Here is a 20,515-nt window from a genome sequence, read left to right as displayed (position 1 = left end):
TGTAGCCAGTCAGAGATAATTTTAAGGCGTGTATTCAGGTTGGAGACTATTAGGTACAGACCAAAGCCTAGAGTAGTAGGGGGTGAGCAATTCTGGTCCTCGGGCTGCAAACCCATTCGGTTTTCAGGATATCCTTAATGAATATACATACAATATTAGGGATACCTTGAAAATCCGAATGGTTTCCAGCCCCCGAGGACCGGAATTGCCCACCCCTGGCCTAGAGGACATAGCTGTTGGATATTGTCTCCATATGTGTGGTAAGGAATTTTTAATTCTCTGAGTAGCCTGCCAAGAGGGGTGCACCAGATGTTAAATAGACAAGCAAATGAAAGGATGTGGATGGGAAAACACTTTTTCAAGGGAAATAGTCTAAGTGAGGTCAGGGAGGAAGGATTAGAATCATGATAGGATTGGGCCCGAGAGGCTAGGTCACATAGACGGATAATGAGGATGGCATGATATATGGTGTAAAAAACAGGAGTATGCTAATTTTAATACAGATAAAAATAAAGGACTGGGAGGAGTCATGGGGCAATCCGCACACATGCCCTTTCCCATGTTCTGGCTTTTCTTGTCTTGGAGAGAGCTGGTAGAACTAGTAATGCCTCCTGTGCTGAAGGTATTGGTCAGAGGGGAGTCTGGGGTACCAGCTGTCTCATCAAATAGTGTGATGTCACACAGGGAATGGATTCAGGTCTTTTAAACTGGCAATGGATCATTGCAAAACTTTGTACCAGAACGTAGACAAGCAGTGGCATTTTGGAGTAGCTGCAGTTTTGCCTATGAGATCCAGGTGGAAGCTCTCTTTGATAAGTAATAAGAACACTAGCAATACATTTGAGATGAGATAGTATCCAACACATCCTGAGTTTAATGAGGTTCATTCCTGACATACTATGTGCAAAACAAATCCACATGAAGCGATTAACCTGAGAGGAACTAGGGGGGGTTTCTGCATGTGGGGTTTTTTGTTTTCATCAAGATAATATCCCTATTTATTCCTCAAGTTCCATGGATCTTTTCACTCCCATCCTTGGAGAAACTCCAAGGATGGGAGTACCTGAATGTAAACCGGCGTGATATCTTGATTGAGATCGAATGTCGATATATAAAAATAATAAATAAATAATAAATACATTGAATATCTTTCTGGCCATCTGTTTTGGAAATACAATTAAGGGAGGAGTACTAGAGAGGGTTAACAGTGCCTGGATGTGGTTGGCACAGCTGATCTCTCTAAAATGGATACAAACTTCAAACCCTTTCCGCAGGAAAGGAAACAGTAGAAACTCCAGAGGGGAAGACTTAGAACCTATATCAGGAAATATTTCTTCATGGAGAGGCTGGTGGGTGCCTGGAATGCTCTCTCAGAAGAGGTGGCGAAGACAATAACAGTTAAAGGGCATGTGACAAGCACTTCAGATCCCTAAAGGCATAAAGAAAGGGATGGTGTAACATTTCTGCAGAGCGGTAGTCACTACCTTAATAGAACACATAGGGGTAACCTGCACAGAGCGTCAGTTACTGCCCTTAACAGAAGGCATGGGGGTAACCTGCATAGAGCGTCAGTTACTGCCCTTAACAGAAGGCTTGGGGGTAACCTGCACGGAGCGGCAGTTACTGCCCTTAACAGAAGGCTTGGGGGTAACCTGCACGGAGCGGCAGTTACTGCCCTTAACAGAAGGCTTGGGGGTAACCTGCACGGCGCGGCAGTTACTACCCTTACTTAACAGAACACATTCATTTATTTATTTATTTTGACTTCTTATATACCGACATTCCTGTAAAGTATACAGATCATACCGGTTTACAGTGTAACATAACTGTCGCAAGTGGTGATTACATAGAACATATGTAACATATGTTACACATGGGGGTAACCTGCACAGAGCGGCAGTTACTACCCTTACTTAACAGAACGCATAGGAGTAACCTGCACAGAGCGGTAGTTACTGCCCTTACTTAACAGAACGCATAGGGGTAACCTGCACAGAGCGGCAGTTACTGCCCTTACTTAACAGAACGCATAGGGGTAACCTGCACAGACCGGCAGTTACTAGCCTTAACATAAGGCATGGGGGTAACTACACAGAGCGGCAGTTACTGTCCTTAACAGAAGGCTTGGGGGTAACTACACAGAGTGGCAGTTACTACCATAAGCAAATTGCTGGGCAGACTGGATGGACCATTTGGCCTATATCTGCAGTCATTAATATGCTAACTATGTAAACGATTTTAATAAATAATAAATAGATGGAAGAAAGGTTTGATTATTAGCACAACTCCTATTTCAAACTGTGCAAAATTGACACCTACATGAATGTTAACCATGGGATAACAGCATTAATTTCCAGAAGCCAAACAGTAATAACCTTAACTATCAAAAAAAGGCACAGTAACAGAGTAAATGATAGCGGATAAAGACCAAATAGTCCATCCAGTCTGCCCTGCAAGTTAGGTGCCACTCTGTACACGTTACCCTCATGCCTTCTGTTAAGGGGGGGGGGGGGGGGTGTAACTTCTGCTCTGTGCATTTTAACTCCACGCCTTCTGTTTAGGGGCGTAACTGCTGCCGTTTTATTCTCGTGCAGAAATGTTAACAAGCCCCACAGCACGCATACAACTGGTACTGAGAAATGCGAAATGGAAAACAGAACAAGCTGGGCTCCTGCAGATCTCTGCAGAGAAATCAGCGGCTTGTCGAGTCCCTCGCCTCCATCGCACATGCAGAACACAGACAGAGCCTCAGCAAATATCTAACCCCCAAATTTGAAACAGAAAAGTGCAAACTAAGACTGAGCTGTAAAGCCCGAGAAGCCCAACTCCAGGTGCAATGAAGAAATAGAAAGACACATGCAGTTCCTCCTGTGCTGTGCAAAACACAAATAGATCAGAGCTGACGTTTCCCAAAGCCGAGAGAGAGAATCCAAGATTCCCCAGGCAGACCGGGTAAGCTGAGCGGAGAGAACACTAAGCAGCGCGTGCTCCGCGTTATTTCTCTTCGGCACTGCCTTTCACCGGGCAGGGCCAGTCTGACTCATCCGGGGTTTCCCTAGACACAGACCTTGCTAGCGCTGGAACACATTGGTGATGCCAATAAAGTTTCTTGCATTTTCGCTCCTAAGTGGGACTGAGGCCTTTCCTCTCCCAATTCACCCCGCCCCAGGAGGCGGGGCCGTAGGTCATCACGTTCTCGAAGGCCCGAAATGGGAACCAATCGCCATTGACAGAGTAGCGGGGCGGGGCTTGTCCCGGCGACAGCCGATCTGTCCAATAGCAGGCGGCCGCAGCGGGAAAGGAAGAACGTCACCGGGTGGACGCAGTTTCCTCCGGTGAGTGCGCGGGCCGGCGAACAGCTCGGAACTGGCGGGGGTCCCGTCGTGCGAGGTGAGTGGAGCGGGTCGGGCCCGGTTCCTCCTCCGGGGCTCGGTCGCACGCCGCCCTCCGGTTAGCGCTGGCGGCGGAGTGCAGGCCCGTCCCGGCGGGAAGTTTGGGCCTCTCCGCCTGTGCTCTGGTGCTGCCCCGGCTGCTGAGAAGCCGCCCAGCGCTGCCCCCTTCTGCCCGGCGCAGGCGGTGGGTAGCGGCTGGCTCTTCTCAGGCAGACATCGTATTTTATCCCGCAATGCTTCAGACGGAGTTGTTGTTTGTTGTAAGGAATTGCCGGCCTGCCGTGCTTACCTATCCCAAGTAAGGAAACAGCTCCAGCAGGGGCAGCGGAGGGCCTGCTTGATGTGGGGGTGGGGCAAGCAACCGGTTCTTGCCTCCCCAGGCCCCCCCCCCCCCCCCCGCTTTGGTTCATTCTTGCGTGCTCGCTATAAATCATATATGGGGGGGGGGGGTAACTATTCACATGGGAGGTCCCTGAGCTATTTAATAGTTTGGTGCTAGAAAATCAAAGGTAGTGGTAAAGGGAAAACAATGGCAACATCTGGAAAACTATGTACAGCAATTCTCAAAGTAGGGGGAAATAGTCCCGGATCTAGAAGCTGCTTTGGATGTAATGGCTGTTATGGAGACGTGGTACACAGAAAACCACAACTGGGGTACAGTTATACTAAGCTACAATCTATTCAGGAGTGGCACTATATAAAAAAAATATTTAAGCAATTGAATAACCTGATTTGCAAAGTAATAAGGAGGCATTGTGTGTTAATCTGCAGAGAAGGAATGGAGCATCTATTTATATTGCTGTAACATTTGCAGACAGAAGAAATGGATAGAGATTTAATAGAGGATTTTCATTAACTTGCAATGAAAGGGGTGAGGTGCTGTTAGGCAGATTTCAGTCTGCCAGATGTTGGTTGGGACACCTTGACTGCAGTGTCTTCTAGAAGAGAGATCATAGATTTGCTGCTGGGAGAACTGTTTCATGAATCTGTAACTGAACCCACATATGAGAAGATGGTGCTGGACCTGGTGCTTATACTTCCTGATGTTGTGGGTGATTATCTGGGACCCAATGAACAACAGATAGTTTAGTATTATAGTGCAGGAGATGAATGTGCCTTCAAAGGTGACGGTCTTAGACCAACTTAAAATGGGGGAGAACCTCAAGGAGTTGTCAGCTGGATGGGAAAATGCATGGGAAGTAGAAGAGCAGTGGGCAAAACTGAAAGGAGATATAAGGGCAACTAAACTTTCAGGCTGATAAAGTAAGGAGCGGTAGGAAGAGCTTCGTTAGTGCCGGGCACACCCGCGTTTGCCGCACGCACAGTCCGGCTCACCTACCGCTCGATCCTGTATGTAAATAGCTTGCAAATGCAAGCTGCGTCCAAGAAACGTCCGTGAAGCGTTAGGCCTGCGCAACCCACTTTACTGTATAGAGCACTATACAGTATCCGGGGTGCGCTGGCCTAACGCTTCACGGACACGCTGGTATCTGTCATTTCAAATGACAGATACCAGGAAGTGGACGGTTCTCCTACGCTCGGGATTGCCAGTCCTCTTTCCCCTCCTCCCGAAGCAAGCGCAGGGAGGGGGGGGGGGGGGGGGAGACAGGACTGGTGAAACGACGTGTAAAGCAACGAAGCGACTTACTTTTCTTGCAGCCCTCCTCTGGAGATGGACCGCAGCTCCCCTACCTCCCGGAGGCAGCTGCCAGCGAAGATGGATGCCTGCACGGTGAAAGCGGCCCCTGTGTGTGCAATTTGGCCGCTCAAGGCGTGACGCCACATGCTGTGACGCCAAACGTCGTGCCATCACGCCTTGAGCGGCCAAATTGCACGCACAGGGGCCGCTTTCGCCTGTGCAGGCATCCATCTATCTTCGCTGGAGACTCGTTGATTTTTTTTTTTTCGACTTTTCGCCAGCGAGACCGCTTTTGCTGCTGGCTGCCCCCCGGGAGGCAGGGGAGCTGCGGTCCGTCTCTGGAGGAGGGCTGCAAGAAAAGTACATAAGAACATAAGAAAATGCCATACTGGGTCAGACCAAGGGTCCATCAAGCCCAGCATCCTGTTTCCAACAGTGGCCAATCCAGGCCATAAGAACCTGGCAAGTACCCAAAAACTAAGTCTATTCCATGTAACCATTGCTAATGGCAGTGGCTATTCTCTAAGTGAACTTAATAGCAGGTAATGAACTTCTCCTCCAAGAACCTATCCAATCCTTTTTTAAACACAGCTACACTAACTGCACGAACCACATTCTCTGGCAACAAATTCCAGAGTTTAATTGTGCGTTGAGTGAAAAAGAACTTTCTCCGATTAGTTTTAAATGTGCCCCATGCTAACTGCATGGAGTGCCCCCTAGTCTTTCTACTATCCAAAAGAGTAAATAACCGATTCACATCTACCCGTTCTAGACCTCTCATGATTTTAAACAGCTCTATCATATCCCCCCTCAGTCGTCTCTTCTCCAAGCTGAAAAGTCCTAACCTCTTTAGTCTTTCCTCATAGGGGAGTTGTTCCATTCCCCTTATCATTTTGGTAGCCCTTCTCTGTACCTTCTCCATCGCAATTATATCTTTTTTGAGATGCGGCAACCAGAATTGTACACAGTATTCAAGGTGTGGTCTCACCATGGAGCGATACAGAGGCATTATGACATTTTCCGTTTTATTCACCATTCCCTTTCTAATAATTCCTAACATTCTGTTTGCTTTTTGACTGCCGCAGCACACTGTACCGAGTAAGTCTCCGGAGGATCCGTGATCGCTGGAGACTCATTGAATTTTTTTTTTTCTCTTTTTCCGCTTTCATTGCTTCGGGAGGAGGGGAGAGAGGACTGGGGCTGCCCTGGAGAACAGCACCCATGGACACGGCCAGGGCAGGTGAGCGGGGGCTGGGGGAAAGTTTGCCGCCTGCCCTTACCCCTGCCTCTAACGCAGGGGTAAGGGTAGGCGGTAAGTTAGCAGGTTAAACGCGCGGCAAAACTGCAGGTTAAAAAAGTGATAGTCGGGGCGCGCTTTACTGTATGGGAAGGAATAGCTAATTCGATCGTTTACATCTAATATACATGCCGCGGGTGGAAGAGGTTACCCGGTGATTTAAAGAGGCGGTAAGAAAGGGTTAAAGGGGATCGTGTATCGCGGGTTGGACTAACGTGGCCGAAAAGTGAGTAGAAAGCGGGTTAGAAGTGGGGTAACCACGGCCGCACTTTACTGTATTGACCTGTTTGTTAGGAAAGTAAATAAAGGATAGAGGGAAAAAGAGGCTGCTATGATTTTTTTTAAGAATTGGCTGCAAAAGTAAGAGAAGCTTGGCATTCATTAATTACAGGAGATTACAGAAAGGAAAACAGGCAACATCTGGGAAAGTAGTCGGGAATGCAAAGATGCAATTGGAAGAAAAACATTAAATAAGATAAAAAGTGCAAAAGTGGTATTGTGAGACTCAGGTGAAGAGGTGGAATATTTATAGGTTAAAGAGGGAAAAAAGTGGAATTGCTTAACAAGTACTTGTTTGGTCTTCACTGTAGAAGTAGCAGGACCACTTAAAATAACCACAAATAAGAATGGAAATGCAATCAATGTTCAGAAAAGATGTTTAGCGAGGAGTTAACCACACTAAAAGCAGAGTGATGGTGTTAGGGTTCATCCGAGGGTATAAAGGGAATTTAGAGATGTCCTGGCATCCCTAAAGCTTCTTTAGAGTTGGGAGTAGTTCTGGAGGACTGGGGCCAAGTGGATGTGGTTTGCATTCACAAGTGGAAGTGAGGAGGCTGGGAGCTACAGGCCACTTAGTCTGACTTTAGTGGTGAGCAAATTACTGGAATCACTGCTGATAGAGGATAGTGCTGGTTCCCTGTACCTACCCAGATCAGTCCAGACTCCTGGGTTTTGTCTCCCCCTCCAGCAGATGGAGACAGAAAAAGACTTCACGGACTCTGTCCTATACCCCTGAGGTACCACCTAGTGTCTGCCAGTATTTTTCTGCCTCCAGCAGATGGCAGATAGAGGATAGTGCCGGATTACATGATCCAAGGCAGCATTTTATTTTTTTACCGAAGGTAGGTCTTGTCTTAGATTTATTTATTTAAACGCTTTTATAGTCCGTTATTCGTAGGAACATCATACCGGTTTACACAGAACTCAACGGGATGATACATGGAACAGGGTGCTAGGAACTTGGAGAGGGTGTAACTTAAAAGGGGGATGGTATAGTAACTGGGTGCTGGATGGAAAATTAGGGGAGGGGTTACTTAAAGGTAGGGGGAGTATGGACAACTAAGGATGGATATACATACAGTGCATTAATGGTACATAAATGTAGTTAGGAGTCAGTGCATTAATAATACATACATAAAGTGGAGAGCATTCAGGAATATACTGATACAAATGACAAGTGACTAGAGTGTACTTGGCTTTCAGTAAAGCCTTTGACACAATGATTTATAAATAGTGCCCTTAGCATGGGCCCTACCATAACAGGGTTAGAAACTGGCTGCGTGGGAAGGGAAAAAAAAAGGTAATGGTAAATGGAGTCCCCTCTGAGGAGAGGAGCGTTATTAGCAGAGTGAGTTAGAGATTTGTCCTCTGACCTGTTCAAATTTTTGTGAACGGTGTTGCGAAACCATTTTCTGCAGAGTTTTATTTTTTTGCTGATGGTACCAAAATGAGGAATGATCTAGTGAAGCTCGAGAAATGGTCTATGTTCTGGTGGCTTTAAGATTTAATTACAAAGAAATGCATTGTTTTCTATTTAGGTTGCAAAAACCCCAAGGGAGAGGTCCAGTATTGGAGGTGAAATTCTTGTAAGCATGGAAGTGGCCTCTGGGGGTGATTTTAGATGCTTTTGGGGATGTTGAAAATTTCTCTGATCTGTTGATATCTCTTCAAGCCCCATGCTGCATAACTGGATTTTTCCAATAATCCCAAAAGTCTCTTGGTAATTATGTAGTAACATAGAAGTGAATGCAGTAAAGGACCAGATGACCCATCCGTTCTGCCCAGCAACCTGCTTCTGGTAATATCTGCTGCTCCATGCAGAATACCCCAAGCCTTCTGATAAGGGTAGTAATATTTACAGTCAAACCCATAACACATTACTGTAGGAACATTGTTACAGGGTGAGGCGCTTTCTTGATAATTCAGACAATGCTGCTTGACGTTCTTTGTTTTGAGACCTTGGGACTTGGCTGTAGTAGCCATCCTGTGCTTCTTGCCTTGCGTCTGCTTGTCAGTTCCCCAGACCGTAAAAGACAGGACCCGTGTTTGTTGTCTGTGTCCAGTCCCGCCCCCTCCTCCCCATGCTGGGAGGGGTGTTGCAGATGGACTCAGCATCCCGCCCATGGCTGTCCAAGAATGGTGCCAAAGATTTGACCGTGGAGTGGATTTTGATTCCAAGAGATTAGGGGTAAGCCGTCATCCAGTGTCTAGATCTGGGCATCTATAATCTTACTGGGGCACAGTTACGGTTATCCATTTTTAATCTCTTTTTTTGTTAGTAGGTCCACAGTGGCTTCTGAAGTTAATACTGAGGGGCTGAGGTCACTGCAGGGGTGTACGTAGGGTGACGTCAGCTTTGAAATCTGACTCCATCTCCATCTGCTGGCAGGGGAGCACATAACCCATTGGTCCTGAGTCCATTTGTCTTCACTAAAGAAAACGAAATTATGAGGGAAGTGATTTCTCCATTTCCTAACCTGCTGACAGCCGCCTCTTCTGGGTGCCCGCTACCGAGGAGGTGCTAGGGGCGCGCAGTTGTCCTTAGTAGTGTGAGCCCTCATTTAAATATTCAATCCTGGGCCCAGGAGAGGTGCTGGGTACGTGTTAGGGAAGCTGATTTATTGCATTGGCCCCTAAGTGGGGATGTTGCCTTTAGAAGTGTAGGTCACAGCTGAAATGGGTCATCTCCCACACCTCATTAAATGCCACGGGATCAATAAGGGCTGAGGCTGCCAGGAGGTGACAGTAGGTGGGATGTAACTGGTACAAATTTACTAGAGGTTTTTCCCATTGAATGTCTCGCCCTTTGTTAGGTGCTCTAGTGAGGGAGATTACTTGGGGAGGGGATGGAAACAATGAGGCCTTTATTCCGTAGGCCGTTCAGCTGAGAAGTTATCCAGCTAAAGCTCGCCAGATAACTTGTTCTGTATATTTAGCTGAATATACCTGCTTAGTTTTCCGGCCTTATGTGGCCAGATAACTTGCTGCTTATCCCGATGTCTTTAAAAGATATCTGGGTAAGTAATGCTGGGAAGGTTGGGAAAAACAATGTAATCACAGGGTCCCGTGGCCTGGCTTCTTCCCGGCCACATCATCTCCTAAGTACCCTTCTAGTGTTGGAAGCGAAATCTGTGTGTGATTTAAGCTTGCAGTGCAGCTTTGCCGGGAATGGGTAAGATCAGACCCTATTCTGGGCTTTTTAAGGAGGGTGGGGCCTGGCAGCATCAACTCAGATCAAGCTGGGAGGAGTTCATTTTATCAATGTAGGGAGGGGTGTGCAAGGCCATGATGGGGTAGGAGGAAATTGGGCCAGAGGGACTTCTGTTTCTTTTTGTTTCCCTGCACTAGTTACCTGGATATCTTTTAAAGATAACTTGCTACTTATCTGGCTATCTGGCCACACAAGGCCAGATGAATGTGATATTGGGCTAAGTGAGCCAGATAACTCAACCTATCCACAGAACACCTCTGGAATGCCCTCTTTTATATCCGGCTGAATTATAACCATGTAGTTATCTAGCTATAATTTATCCGGATAAGTGGCTGAATATGCGCGGTTTGCCATTTAGATGGATAACGTTTGAGTTAATATCTACCCTGTAGAATCTGATTGCATTTAAGGACCATAAAGGCCACCTAGTCTATACCGTATCATTCTTCCAACAGTCCCACAGATCCCAGCTCTGGCTTTCCCTTCACATATGTGTATATATATATATATTTATTTATTTATTTATTTTTAATTTTTATATACCGATGTTCCTGTAAAGAATACATATCGCACCGGTTTACAAGGAATTATTATTATTTATAAATTTTTTACATTTATTAAAACGTATGAATCACCTAGCACTAAAAATAGGTTGAAACATGCCCGTGTTCTTAGCTGTGCTCTTGCCGGTCTTAACCCTTGTTCTATCTGTTGTGTTCCTGCAGTGTCTTGTTCTTGTTTGTAGCCTCCTACGTTGCCCTGTGCTTTCCTGTCCTGACAGTGCACACCCTGTTTGTGTTCAGTGTGGCTGGAGCACTGCGCACTGCCCTGCCCTGATCCTGTGCACTGCCCTACATAAGACCTGCCAGCTATCGGCACCGGAGGGCCCAACCCAAAAGGAAGGTGACTGGCTAGGCAGCAGACCTTATCCCTGACCTGCATTTGCCTGCCTAGGTGGTATAATCAAATTGGCCAACACAGCCGTGACAGAGACAAACTTTTCTCAAACCATCCCTGTCAGACAATCCAGTAAAATAATGTGGTTAACACAGTGAGGCAGGTCTCCCATGCTCAGGGCTTTGGGTGGAGCACAGAGTCCCTGCTGGCTCCTGTCTAGCTCTGAGAGTACTAGAAGTACCAGTACATTTTCTTTATCGTTGTTGCCTTGTGAGTTAAGCAGGCCTGTGTGTTCCTTGGTGGCACACCTGGGTCCAGCAGACTGCTGATCTGAGCTCCTCTCTCTTGTGCTGGCTGAGGTTACCTTGTGAGTTCCAAGATCAGCAGGAAGCATGAGTTACTCTTAGGGTGACAAGTGACCTATCTTTAATTCCCTTTGCTCGACACTGACTTCCCTGTACGTACCCGGATCAGTCCATATCGTGGGTTGAGCCTCCTGTCCAGCAGATGGAGACAGACCAAAACTGAAAGGATATCCTATATGAGGACAGAGCCTACCCTGCAGCCCTTCAGTATTTGTCTGTCTCCAGCAGATGCAGGCAGCACCGCATCCTGCGGTTCCCTGATCTTGGCTAGTTAGCCCTTTCCCACTTTGGGTACTTACCTTAGAGGATCAAGCAAGTACTTTTATTTTGTTCCGGTATTTAAAAAAAAAAAAAAGGGGGGGGGGGGGGGCATTGACTCTGTCTTGCTTTCTCAGGCGACAGCACTGTCTCCACGTTCTTGCAGGGCTTAGGGGGGCTTGGCCTCTTGTGTTTTCATAGCCTAAGCCCCTGTTCCCGGTGATCCTATTGGGGGTGAAACTGGTGGTCCAGTCACTCCCCCCTCACCTGGCTGCCTTTTTTGTTCAGGAGAGTTTCTACCCTGACAGTGCCCTTAGGAAAGGTGCAGTTGCCTGCATTCAGTTTAAAAAAAAAAATATATATCAAAAAACCTCTCCACAAGCCTGTGTTACTTTTATTTCTGGGGCATAGGATTCTTTTTTTTTCGGCAGCCTGGTGTTCATAGAGGAGCATGCAGGATCCTGTCGTCTGCCTCTGCTCCTCCCGGCAGCAAGGGTTCCTTCATCAGCTGTTTTTTCTCTTCAGATCGCAGCTCCTCTTCAGTGAGAATGCCGTGATCACACTGCTGCCTGGCTTGTGGTGAGCCCTCGACGCGTTTTTCGCGTTTGCCGGATGGGGAAGGCCCCTCCCAGGCAGCGCGGTCTAATCCAGCCCGGGGACAATCCTCACGGCGAGTGGCCAGGCCATTCCCGAGTCAGCAAACCATGGGAACGGCGGCCATCTTGGGGGTTTCAGCAGCTCCCGATTCGGAGCTGCTCGGTGCAGAAGATCCGAATTTTTTGTGGTCTCCCCCCAATTTGAGCCCCCCCTCTGGCAAGTCTAGGCCTCGTTTTTCATCGGAGTTTGTGCTCATGCACAAATCCTATCTGGCCAGCTTGCAGGAGGAGGAGGAGGACCCCTCACCAGGTCCCCTGCCAGCCAAACTCTGGCAGTTGGACCCTCCGCTCGCTCCTGCGGCTCCGGATGTGCAGGGGTCTGTGCGGCTGGTTCTGGGGGGACCCCTGATCTGGATCCGAATCTGGACTTGGCGGAGATGCTCCCTCCACTGGAAGGGATGATCCCAGGGTTCTCAGTTTGTTTCAGAAAGAGGACTTGGAACCCATCATTCCTTTTGTCCTTCAGGAGTTAGGGATTGAGGGATCCCCGGCAGATACTCTTACTGCCGCTCTGCCAAAGCACATGGACCCAGTCCTGGCGGGACTCAGGGCTCCAGCTTCTGCTTTTCCTTTTCACCCTATGCATTCAAGGGTTCATTTTATCAATGTAGGGAGGGGAGTGTAAGGCTTTCGCTTCCACATCTTCTGAGGGGAATACCTCTTCAGACTCCACAGTGGATCATGGTCACTACGGATGTCAGTCTCTCCGGCTGGGGAGCAGTCTGTCAGTCTCAGACTATGCAGGGATACTGGTCCACATTTCAATCTCGATGGCACATCAATCGGCTGGAAGCCTGGGCGGTTCGCCTGGCCCTACAAGAGTTTCTACCCCTGCTCCGCGGCAAGGCGGTGAGGGTTCTCTCAGACAACTCCACTACGGTAGCTTATATCAACAGGCAGGGGGGCACTCAGTCGCCTAGTGGCCCTGGAAGCCAGCCGTCTACTTGCCTGGGCGGAGCGGCATCTGGATTGCCTGGCGGCCTCCCACATAGCAGGCAAGGAGAATGTGCAAGCTGATTTCCTCAGTCGCCAGCGTCTCAACCTGGGAGAGTGGGAGCTCTTGGACAAAGCCATGGAATTGATCATCAGCAGGTGGGGTCCCCCGCAACTGGATCTCATGGCGACCTTGAGCAATTCCAAGACCAAGGTTCTTCAGCCGCCGGAGGGAGTGGAAGCTCTCGCGCTCCCTTGGCCCTCGGACGTTCTCCTCTACGTGTTTCCTCCGTGGCCTCTCGTGGGAAACGTTTTACAAAGAATAGAACTTCATGGAGGGCCGGTCATTCTGGTAGTGCCCGAATGGATCTGGTCAACCTGGTGTCCGGGCCTCTTCGTCTGCCATCTTCCTCGTCTGCTGCGGCAGGCCCCCCCCCCCCCCCCCCCCCCCCCCCCGTATTTTTTTACCTGGCAGATCGCTTTTGTCTAGCGGCCTGGCTTTTGCACGGCGACGTCTGAGGCGTAAAGGCTATAAGGAGGAGGTGATTACCACTCTCCTGTGGGCGTGGAAGCCATCTACATCTTTGGCTTATATTCACATTTGGAAAGTTTTTGAGAATCTTTATTCTGAATCTGGGGTCTCGGTGAGTTCGGCACCAGTCTCCGTAGTTCTTTCCTTTCTTCAGAGAGGTCTCTCCAAGGGGCTTTCCTTCAACTCCTTGCACGTCCAAGTGTCCGCTATCGGTTCCCTTCTAGGTCGAGTAGAAGGGAACACATTGGCGTCTCACCCGGACGTGATTCACTTTTTGAAGGGCGCCAAACATTTGAGGCCACCCGTCCATCCTGGAATCTCAATTTAGTCCTCGGGCTCTCTGTGTGGCTCTGTTTGAGCCTCTCTGTCGGGCTACGCTGAAGGATCTTACGCTTAAGGCGGTTTTCTTAGTTTGTATTTGTTCCGCTCGCCGGATTTCGGAGATTCAAGCCCTGTCCTGTGAGGAGCCTTTCCTGCATTTTTCGGATTCGGGAGTCTCTCTCAAAACTGTTCCTTCTTTTTTGCCGAAGGTTGTTTCTGCCTTTCACGTTAATCAGTCAGTGGAGCTTCCCGCATTCTCTCCGGAGGACATCGCGGGTCCCTCTGGGAGCGATCTTCGCCGGCTTGATGTGAAACGTGTGTTGCTCCATTATCTCCAACTCAACAACGAGTTTCGACTCTCTGATCATCTTTTTGTACTTTGGAGTGGTCCAAATAGAGGCAAACAGGCTTCTAAGACTACTATTGCTTGGTGGTTGAAGGAAGCGACTTCCTTGGCATATCTTTGCCAAGGCTGGACAGTTCCTCAGGGCTTGAAGGCTCACTCTTTGCGTTCTCAGGCTACTTTGTGGGGAGAGAGTCTCTCGGTCTCTCCGCAATAAATCTGCAGGGCCGCTACATGGACATCCCTGCATACTTTTGCTCAGCATTACCGCCTAGATGTGCACGCCCTGGTCTTTGGTTCCTTTGGGCGGCGTGTGCTTCGAGCGGGACTGGCTCGGTCCCACCCGGTCTAGGGAAGCTTTGGTACATCCCACAGTCTGAACTGATCTGAGTATATACAGGGAAAGGAAAATTGGTTCGTACCTGTTAATTTTCGTTCCTGTAGTACCACGGATCAGTCCAGACGCCCTTCCCTGGTTCTTTCCTTTTCTGCTCTCCACTCGAAGCCTTTTTCCTAAAGGTCTATGAATGCATGTCACCTATCATTCTATTACGGACACCGGAAGCATCTGTATTGATGACCAAGAATATGCAAGAGCATTATTCTACAGAGTCCATTCCTTATTGTTGCTGTTAATGGTTTCATTTGTTACTCTTTTTTTGAGTATTGTTTACTTGCTTGATCTCTTTTCTGGGTTATCTTAGTTCTTATCTGCTTTGACAATGGTTATACTGAAGGGACGCAGGGTGAGCACTGTCCTGATATAGGATATCCTTTTCAGTTTTAGTCTGTCTCCATCTGCTGGACAGGAGGCTATTACAGGAACGAAAATTAACAGGTAAGAACTAATTTTCCTATAAGCTGCAGTGTAGAGGTGTGAAACCCAAGACTGCACATTGGTCATCTCTCACTCTGTGACCTTTGGCATGTCACTTCAGTTTAGCCTATAAGCTCCCAGCAAAATGAACCTTGTAACCAAATGAGGAGTCTTGTATGGTGCTGTGTCCAATGATGGCTGTAGATACATTTTGGCTCTTTCTCTCACGCAGCTGCAAGATGTTTCAAGTGCCGATGCCGCTGGACCGTGACAGAGTCCTCTTCCGGCTTCGCTTCACCACTTTTGCCACGGGAACAGTCTGCTGTCCGCTCTTTGGCTTCCTCTTCTGTGTGGCTTGGTCCCTGCTGTTCCACTTCACAGAAACGACAGCCACTCACTGCGGGGTAAGCTGCATCCAGGGCCTGCAGTCTTGCCACTTCCTCCTGAGGAATTGGGAATATTTCTAAATTGAAGTCTGCACATTTCTCTGGAGACCTCATGAGGCTGGTGTATGATTTGCTTATTTTTCCTTTCTCCTTCTCTTGAACAGAGCTGTGTATTGGTGATACTTTTGTGCATGTTTGTAAGCTTCTGGGACGGAGTTTTGTGCTCATGATCTGGATTGGGGGTGGGAGGTGTCCTTATTTCAGATATCAAATTCAGAATCAGTTCTGATTCAGTTTTAAGACTGTACCTGTTACTTTGGAGGAGGCTGATGGGAGCCAGGGCATTGCCGAGACTCCGGTTGCTTGGGTGCTCAGACACTTATGGCCACTGCTGAAGTGGAAGAGCAGCGCTGAGGGGGTTTAGGCTCCCCCCAAGCCCCAAAGCTTGACCAGGGAAGGATCCAGAGTCACACAGAGTCAGTCGTTGGGTGGGTGGAATGGGTATGGAGGGAGGAAAAGAGGACAGGCTGACTGATAGGACAGCAAGAGACGTTAACACCGTGAGCCATTCCTGAGTCCTGGGAGGCCCTTTGGTTGGCCAGTGACAGATTTTAGAAAATATCAATTTGCAGCTTATTTTGGAAGCAGGATGAGGCAGTCTGCATAAGGGCTTGGAGCAATCCCCGGGCCGGAGGGGTAGCACTGCTCTGTTCTGGCTTCCCAGGCAGCTAAAACATGTAAACTAATCAATGGGTCACCTACACACTCAGATCTCAGCACACTCGGCTATCGTCAGCCCACGCTTCCACCTGGAAAATGATTTTCCTTTTAATGGGAGAGGTGATTCCGCTAACATTGATTCACTGAGGACGAGATTCCATAATTACAAATAAAGAAAAAGAATGTCTGAAGCGTGACGATGATACGGGAGAGAGAGATGGTCATCGGATGCTTCTGCCCACGACTATGCTTACAAATAGAAGAAAATCCACAGTAATAACAGAACTCTAAATCCCGTGCCCACCACCCAACCTCTTGGCACAGGGACCGAGCACTATTTAAAATTATGCTCCATGCTCTACGTAGCAACAGTTGCAGGTCCATGTCCCAAACTTCACAAAGTTTTTTTTCTGTTAACCATCTCTACTTTCTTGAGACATTTTTCCATAGTACAGAACTGGTGTAACTCATTCCTCATTTGCATCAATGTGGGGGCTTCTGCCATCAGTCATTTCCAGCCAATACCACCACTTCCTTACAATCCATGCCAGACCAGTCTAGACAAGTGGGTTATGCTTTTAAATGTTTAAATGTTTTTTTTTAGTATTTTATTCTAATAATTGAATAGCTATTTTTGATGTTTTTGTACTTTTTTTTTAATTTGCTTGGAATTTTATGATTTGTCATAGTTTTATGTTTAAGTGTAAGCTGCCTAGACCGGTGGATTGTGCGATTTTATAAATTAAAGTATATCCTCCTGTCAGTAGATGAAGACAGAGACGAAAAAAGCTTAAAGCTGGATGGGGCGCTAGCACCACAGAGCAAGATGGACGCCTGAATCAGAGCTCCTGCTTCCCCCAAGCAATTATTGAAATCGCAGCACAGCAGATATCACATGGGATTCTCTTTGATCTCCTCAAATATACTAGGCCAAAATGGCCCAAAAGAAAAAAGGTCCCGATTTCAAGCAATTTTCATGTTGAAACAGCAACTGATACTGATGGGCCTACTGGGGAGAGAGAAGCGACGTGCTCAATTAATGCGGAGATGGAGGCTGACTTGGCTGCCGATGCCACGGAGCAGAGGACTAATGAAATTCCGACTAGAGATGAATTCCCGCAATGGTTCTGTGATTTACCTAAAGACATAAACAAACAACCATGATGTCGGACATAAGTGAAGAAATGTCCGACATTGGAAGGTGTGTGGATGAATGCGATACGAGGCTGGAAGCTCAGGCAGGTAGGTGAATCACTACGCTATTTCTTCCTGGCACTGAAGTGCCGGGAAAAATAGTGAAAACTATTCTCAAGATCAAAATCGTAGAGCATATAGAAAGACATGATTTAATGGAACACAGTCAACATGGATTTACCCAAGGGAAGTCTTGCCTAACAAGTTAGTGTAGCTGGGTTCAAAAAAAGGTTTGGATAAGTTCTTGGAGGAGAAGTCCATTAATGGATATTAATCAATTATACTTAGGGAATAGCCACTGCTATTAATTGCATCAGTAGCATGGGATCTTCTTAGTGTTTGGGTAATTGCCAGGTTCTTGTGGCCTGGATTGGCCACTGTTGGAAACAGGATGCTGGACTTGATGGACCCTTGGTCTGACCCAGCATGGCAACTTCTTATGTTCTTACAAAAGCAACTCAGGGTAACTTGGAGCTTCAGTCTAAACTTGCAGATTTAGAGAATCGAAGCCACGGGAACAACCTTCAGTTCCGTGGAATCCCTGACTCGGAAGAGTTCTCAGACTGCAGGGTGCCTGTTCAGAAGCTGGGCGCCTTCTCTCAGAGGCAGCAGCCAAGGGTCTGAGTTATTGCTGGCCGAACAAGAGGTGGAGAGAGAGAGAGCAGATAGGTCTCTTGGTCCAAAAGTAGGAAATAAACCCCGCAATATAATTGCCTACTTCAGTCGCTTTACTGTACTGTAAAGGAAAAAGTGCTTACAGTTGCCCGGAAGCAGCAAACTTGGACCTGGGACTCACACACCTGGATATATCTCCGGTTACACTCCGAAAGAGGATGGACTTTCAGGAAATCACTTGGACTCTCCGTAAAGAAGGGATCAGAATTAAATGGCTCTTCCCTTTTGGTTAGCCAGGACAGTGCGAAGACCGAAGGCATCAGCCATCTTGCAGAAAGCGGGCCCACGAGGTCAAGATGGCAAAGCCCTTGATCTCAGCAGTGAGTGAGGAAACTCCGAGATGGCAGAGAGTCCGCAAGGGAGGTCTGAGGCTGCGGAGGAATTCAGGGGACTCTATAAATGATGAAGGGATGAAGAGAAGTTTTCCCTGTATATGGCGTCCATTCCTAGTTAGCATGGCAAGGCTTCCTGATTATCATTTTATTAAAATGGCCTCTCTTCCCATCTGTTTCTTTTGCTGCGACTTTAAAGTCCGCCAAATACTCCAGTGTGTGGATTCTGATCCATAAAGACTTTCAATTTATTATGAAGAAGATCCTACAGACCCAAATGGGCGTTTTCTGTTACTACAGTTAGAAGTAGTGCATGAAGTTTATGCCCTGAACTTAGTGTCTATAAAAGCAGGATGCTCTATTGACAAGCTTTTGGGAACAACAGAAAAAAAATCACTTGGTGTTTGCTGGGGATTTTAATTTAATGTTGCAACCCCTTCTGGACAATTCAACAGGGGGCGGCCTGGGAGCGAGGTTAAGGAGGAAGCGTCTTAGATCTTTTATCCAAACATGGAATTACTGGAAACTTTGAGGCACAGATCCCCCTCGCCACAGAAACTACTCTTTTTATTCCCAGCCACATAAATCCTATTAAAGGATTGGGTTTTTTTTCCTGGTGGATAAAATCATTAGTCAATGGATTACCAGTGTGGCCATTGGTCAGATAACTTGGACAGATCATGCTCCCATTTGGTTAGAGCTACAGATGTCAGGCTTAGACCCCGGGAAAAGATTCTGGAAGCTAAATGACACTATTTTATTTATTAACTTTTATGTACCAACATTTGTGGGTACATCATGCCTGTTTAGAGCATAACTGAACGGGGGAGGGGACTAGCGAGGAAGATAAGAGGAGCGAGCGCAGTGGGGGGGAAAAACAGACAGAGAAAAAATGAGGAACAGTACCTGGTGGAAAGCAGGGTACAGAGCTGGAGGAAAAACCAAAAGAAGAGAATAAATAACACTGTAACAATATACATTTTGGAGGTTAAGGCATTTTGCTCCTCAATATCAGATGCTATTACAGAATATGAGCTCTATAATAGGGTAGACTCACAAGACCCCTCTTTATTATGGGAATGTTTAAAGGCAGTAATAAGGGGAAGGTTAATATTTATTTATTTTTTATTTAACACTTTTTTATACCGACCTTCATAGTAATAACCATATCGGATCGGTTTACATATAACAAGGGTATAACTGAAGCAAAACATAAAGTAGATAACAATAGAGGTGAATAAGGCAAAGTTACATTTAACAAGGAGTAAAAACTTGGACGCTTGATAGCTGGAAGAAGGTAAAGGCAGGAAGTAATTGTAACATAATACAGAAAGAATATGGGTTACAGCTTAAGGTGCTTTAACCTGGAAGTGCCTGAGTAATATCCCAGGCAACCTTTAAGAAAAAGGAAAAACTAGCATTAAAAACGAAATTGCTAGCTGAGATCGATGTACTGGAGATGTTTCATAAGCGTAATCCTTCCCATTCAATATACTCTAAACTACAACAAGCAAGAAGCTCACTTTGCTCATTAGATTAGACTCTATCTCATTTCAGCTAAATTTGGTTAAACGAGCATTTTGAATGGGAGAAATAAGGCTAGCAGACTTTTAGCTAGAAGGTTGCAAAAACGAATTGCCCAAAATCAAATTACTAGGATTGTAGATGCAGACTTCCTCCAAAGATATTCAGCAAAGATTCAAGCAGTTCTATGGGGAATTATATAAGGCGGAGTCTGCCATTCAGGAGGGAAGAATAGAATATTATTTAGATCAAGTCACTCTCCCATGTACATCTGAGAAGGAAAAGCCATATTTTGAAAAATTACACAGCTTGAGGCTTTTTTACAGGTGATTAAAGATCTTAAAGCTAACAAAGCCCCAGGTTTGGATGGTCACGGCCCAGTTCTATGGAAAATGTGCACCTGATCTAGCCCCATTATTAATGCCAATGTTTAATTCTTTGCTATGGGGAACATCTTTGGCTGGAATTACTGTATTAGCTAAACCAGGCCAAAACCCTTTGGAATGTGGGTCTTATAGACCTATCTCATAATTAATATTGACCTGAAGATCTTAGCCAAAATATTGGCAAATCGATTAAACAGAATCATGGCAAAAATAGTACACCCCAATCAGGCAGGATTTATTCCTGGAAGGATGGTGGCCGACAGTGTCCTTTAAAATTATTGATCTCATCTGGTGGATAAAGCAGAGACCCGTTCCTGCAGCCTTGCTTTCAGTGGATGTGGCCATTCTTGTTCCGCAC

The 20,515-nt window shown here is 46.9% G+C and overlaps 1 protein-coding gene across 7 annotated transcripts in view; it reads left to right on the top strand.

The window, feature by feature from the left end:
• The window catches only part of PGAP2 (post-GPI attachment to proteins 2), a 162,617-nt gene that overhangs the window by 84,381 nt on the left and 57,721 nt on the right, over positions 1-20,515 (top strand). For 2 of the 7 annotated variants that reach the window (XM_029601971.1, XM_029601970.1), the window contains exons 1-2: positions 3,256-3,390; positions 15,173-15,344. In XM_029601971.1, coding sequence (XP_029457831.1) covers positions 15,180-15,344 — 165 coding nt within the window. In that variant the 5' untranslated portion in view covers positions 3,256-3,390; positions 15,173-15,179. Of the gene's footprint in view, positions 1-3,249; positions 3,391-15,172; positions 15,345-16,810; positions 17,289-20,515 lie in introns of those variants that run through there. The other 5 variants (XM_029601975.1, XM_029601974.1, XM_029601972.1 and 2 more) reach the window with 5 other exon arrangements.

This window comes from Rhinatrema bivittatum, chromosome 5 (assembly GCF_901001135.1).
Source record: "Rhinatrema bivittatum chromosome 5, aRhiBiv1.1, whole genome shotgun sequence".
In the NCBI taxonomy this organism is placed as follows: Eukaryota; Metazoa; Chordata; class Amphibia; order Gymnophiona; family Rhinatrematidae; genus Rhinatrema; species Rhinatrema bivittatum.
This window is presented reverse-complemented; position numbering and strand designations above follow the sequence as displayed.